Source organism: Fusarium tjaetaba (genome assembly GCF_013396195.1).
Source record: "Fusarium tjaetaba strain NRRL 66243 chromosome Unknown NRRL66243_c0000201, whole genome shotgun sequence".
Taxonomy (NCBI): Eukaryota; Fungi; Ascomycota; class Sordariomycetes; order Hypocreales; family Nectriaceae; genus Fusarium; species Fusarium tjaetaba.
Genome location: NW_023501397.1, coordinates 41,895 through 45,078, shown reverse-complemented (window position 1 = coordinate 45,078; position 3,184 = coordinate 41,895). Strand labels below are relative to the sequence as shown.

At 51.1% G+C, this 3,184-nt stretch overlaps 1 protein-coding gene across 1 annotated transcript; it reads right to left on the bottom strand.

Moving 5' to 3' along the window:
* Positions 1–401: 401 nt before the first annotated feature.
* FTJAE_9051 (G1 S-specific cyclin pas1) lies at positions 402–2,543 on the bottom strand (the record flags this gene model as incomplete). The annotated part of the gene is made up of 2 exons (XM_037355932.1): positions 402–2,110; positions 2,168–2,543. 2 exons carry the CDS (start codon positions 2,541–2,543, stop codon positions 402–404), a joined length of 2,085 nt encoding a protein of 694 aa, XP_037203884.1.
* Between the last annotated feature and the right edge of the window lie 641 nt (positions 2,544–3,184).

Here is a 3,184-nt window from a genome sequence, read left to right as displayed (position 1 = left end):
TAACAGTAACAAGTACAGAACAAAGAAAAGCAGCGTCGTCCTAGTCATACAAGATATGTACTCTTCACCACCGAACGACCCTTGAAAACAGACAGCCGCAGCCATCACTCTTGCTCCGTAGCCCATACCCGACATGCAGGCAAATGAATACGCTTTTCGGCCCAAAGTCGAGATACCAGCAGACGATGATACAGCAGAATTGTGATCTCTCAAATGTGGTATCAAGGCCTTTTTAGTAAAAGACTCCATTTCTTCCACCCGCCACATCAATATATTTAACAAAGAGAATTTTCTTGATTCGACATTATTTCTTGACTTTTAAGTCATGTATAGCTTATCTATAGTCGACAGGGTATCAAGTTGGAAACAGTGAATATCGTTACCAACGTGTGATTGGTTTTTTAGTTGAGAATACCCTCCAACATACCAGGTCCCCGAAGGCCGATAGCAGGATGGACAGACGAAACTTCGTAGCCCTGAGCCGCTTCGGCAGAGCAGCAGACTCGCTTGCCGGTACCAGGTAAGCTAGGACGGACGGGGATCTGGAGATTCGACTCAGAGGTAATGCCTCGAGTGCGAACCAACGTATCGGGCCAGGCAGGATGCTGGGTAGAATAACGACCACCAAGGATCTCGCGAACGTTCTCCTGAAGGCAGTTGTCCATAGAAGCGGTTCTATTTCGCTTCGTACCACTTCTAGGGGCAGTTGCGGGCACAATCTCAGCTGCGCGATAATTATGGAGCTCCTGTAAAGCACGAGCGGCATCAGAATCACGAGCCATATCCTCAAGTTCCTGCTGTCGTCTCGCCACGCAAGATTCCAGAGACAGGCCCACGAGCTTGCCAACCGGACCGGTGTAAGATTCGGGGGAGGACGTATCACAGCGCACATCATAATCCTCTGGAACCGAAGGGATTGTCGGTTTCTGGCTCAATCTCTCATTACATGACTTCGACGCTCGGAATCGCGACGGCATACCCAGTCTGGAGGAACTGAGGGTCGCGCTAACAAGCGATGAAGAAGATGATATGGAAGAAGAGCGCGAGGAACGCGAGGAACGCGACGAATCCGAAATCATCGATTCGGGTGAGGAAGCTGTTGACACTGAAGTAGCAAGGGAAGATCGGCGAGTAGGGCAGTAGGCTTGAGGGGAAGATGTCATGGTGGCAGGGAGACGATCGAGGTACTGAGATGTGTTCGCATTGTTGGCTTGAGCCATGGCCAAACCCATCGCAGAAGACTTATTAAGCATGTGGGAAGCGGCACTCGCTGCAGGAGTGCAGAGTCCACTGCTCTGAGGGGTAAGTCGAGGAGTTGGCAGCATACCCAGACTGGGGGCCGCGCGGCTAGAACTGTATCCTAGAGCCGCTGATTCCATAGCCATAGGAGTACTGTAGGGCTTGGGAGTCGGTGTGGCCTCCGCAGATTCATAGCCATATGGACTCTGAGCTTGATGGGGCATATTGAGAATACTGCGAGGAGACAAAGCACAAAGATCACTTGACCTAGGGATAGCAGGCGTGGCAGGAATCAATGTGGCGAGATTCGTCAATTCAGGGTTCAGACCCAAGATGATTCGCTTCCAATCCACAACTTGCTGGGACACGACCTGGGAAACACCTCCGGGAGAAGGAGGGCCAGATGGAGGAGGCGTGTACTTGAGAACAATATCGGTCCATCGCTGGAAGACCTCATCGACGATATGCATCTTCCAGTTGACTGCGAGGAGAAAAGCGATTTCGTTCTGGTTGATCTCTTGAGTGTGGAGTCCCGAAATCTTGCTCCAGGCCCGGGCAGAATAGTTCCTATCCTGAAGATACTTTGAGGCAAGGATCAGAGCCGCGAGGAACATACGACGACCGCACTGAAGGGCGCGATCGGCGTGTCGGTCCTCAGGCTGTTCCATGGTGAAGTTGTGCTTCGGCACATGGGGCTTGATGAGAATTAGATAATAGAGAGCGACCTGCAGAGTCGAGTAGCTGGTTCGTGACCGGCGCAAGGTCTCTTGAATAAATGTGCGCAGAGGAAGAACGGCCCTACTTCCAAGCTCATTTCGGCAGGCGACAGAGGAGAGTGGCCAGATGGCTTCAACGATATGTGTCGACGAATCTAGAAGGGTGAAGGCTAAGCGTATGGACGAGTAATCACAATCCAGTCATAACATACCGACAAGGCTATCTACGAAGTTAACTTTTCGGTCAGACTGCCGGACCAGAGCCGGAGGGCACGCGGCGCGAGCATTTGAAGTTCTTCGTGGGTTCTGGCGTAATTCGGCGGGAAGTGCTTCCGTCTGTGTCTTTTGGACGTTACGTCGCGAGTTGAGACTGCAATCAGCAACGGCAGCCTTTCTCGAAAAATAGGAATCGCAAGAGTCGGAGTCGGAAGAGTGTGCGGAAAGAGAGAAGTCGTCGGAAATCTGAGAGGTGGTGTCGGACCAAACAGAAGTAGTGGAAGTCGAAGCGGAAGAAGCTATCGAGGTGTTGTAGGGTGCATATTTGGAGGAGGGGTTATAAGCGGGCGACACGGTTGCGTCGCACATCATGTTGGATAGTGAATAAAAGGATCCTGAACTGCAATCAATTCAGGGGGTTATCCAGTCGCCGTCTACGGCTAAGCCACCAATCAGATCGTGGTTTGCCGATAAATTCGCGGGGTCAAAATCGAGTAACGATACTCCGTTGCAGCGTGTAAGTGCTGCTTCGAGGTATATCCTTGGTCGTGTTTTCAGAGAGCTTCTAGACAGTAAAGTGCAAAAGCGACTTGATAACACAAACGATGAGACCGGAGGACGAAGCGGAGACGGCGACAGGAATAAGATATGTTTTTTCAGCAGGCATTGCGGCAAGGCTTCAAATCTCGAGTGAGGTTGGAAGCGAATGGCAGTCTTAGAACAAGGCTACCATCAGGGCGATCGAATAGTGGAAATCGATTTCGGAGTTTGAGAATTAGAGAGATCAAGTCGGTGTTAGTTAATTATGCAAGGTACTGTTGAAGGTGTGGCTGAAGATGAGATGACCTGAAAGAGGTGGTGAAGGAGTTTATTAGATGGCCGAAAGAGGGTGACTCTTTGCTTAAGTGGCCTAAGGGGCGAGTGAGGCGTTGAGTTGGTGGTAGCCTGCGGTAGTGGGATGTGACTCTTCTGGTTTTGCACGGTGGCAATTCTGAGCAAAAGCGGCGGGGGCG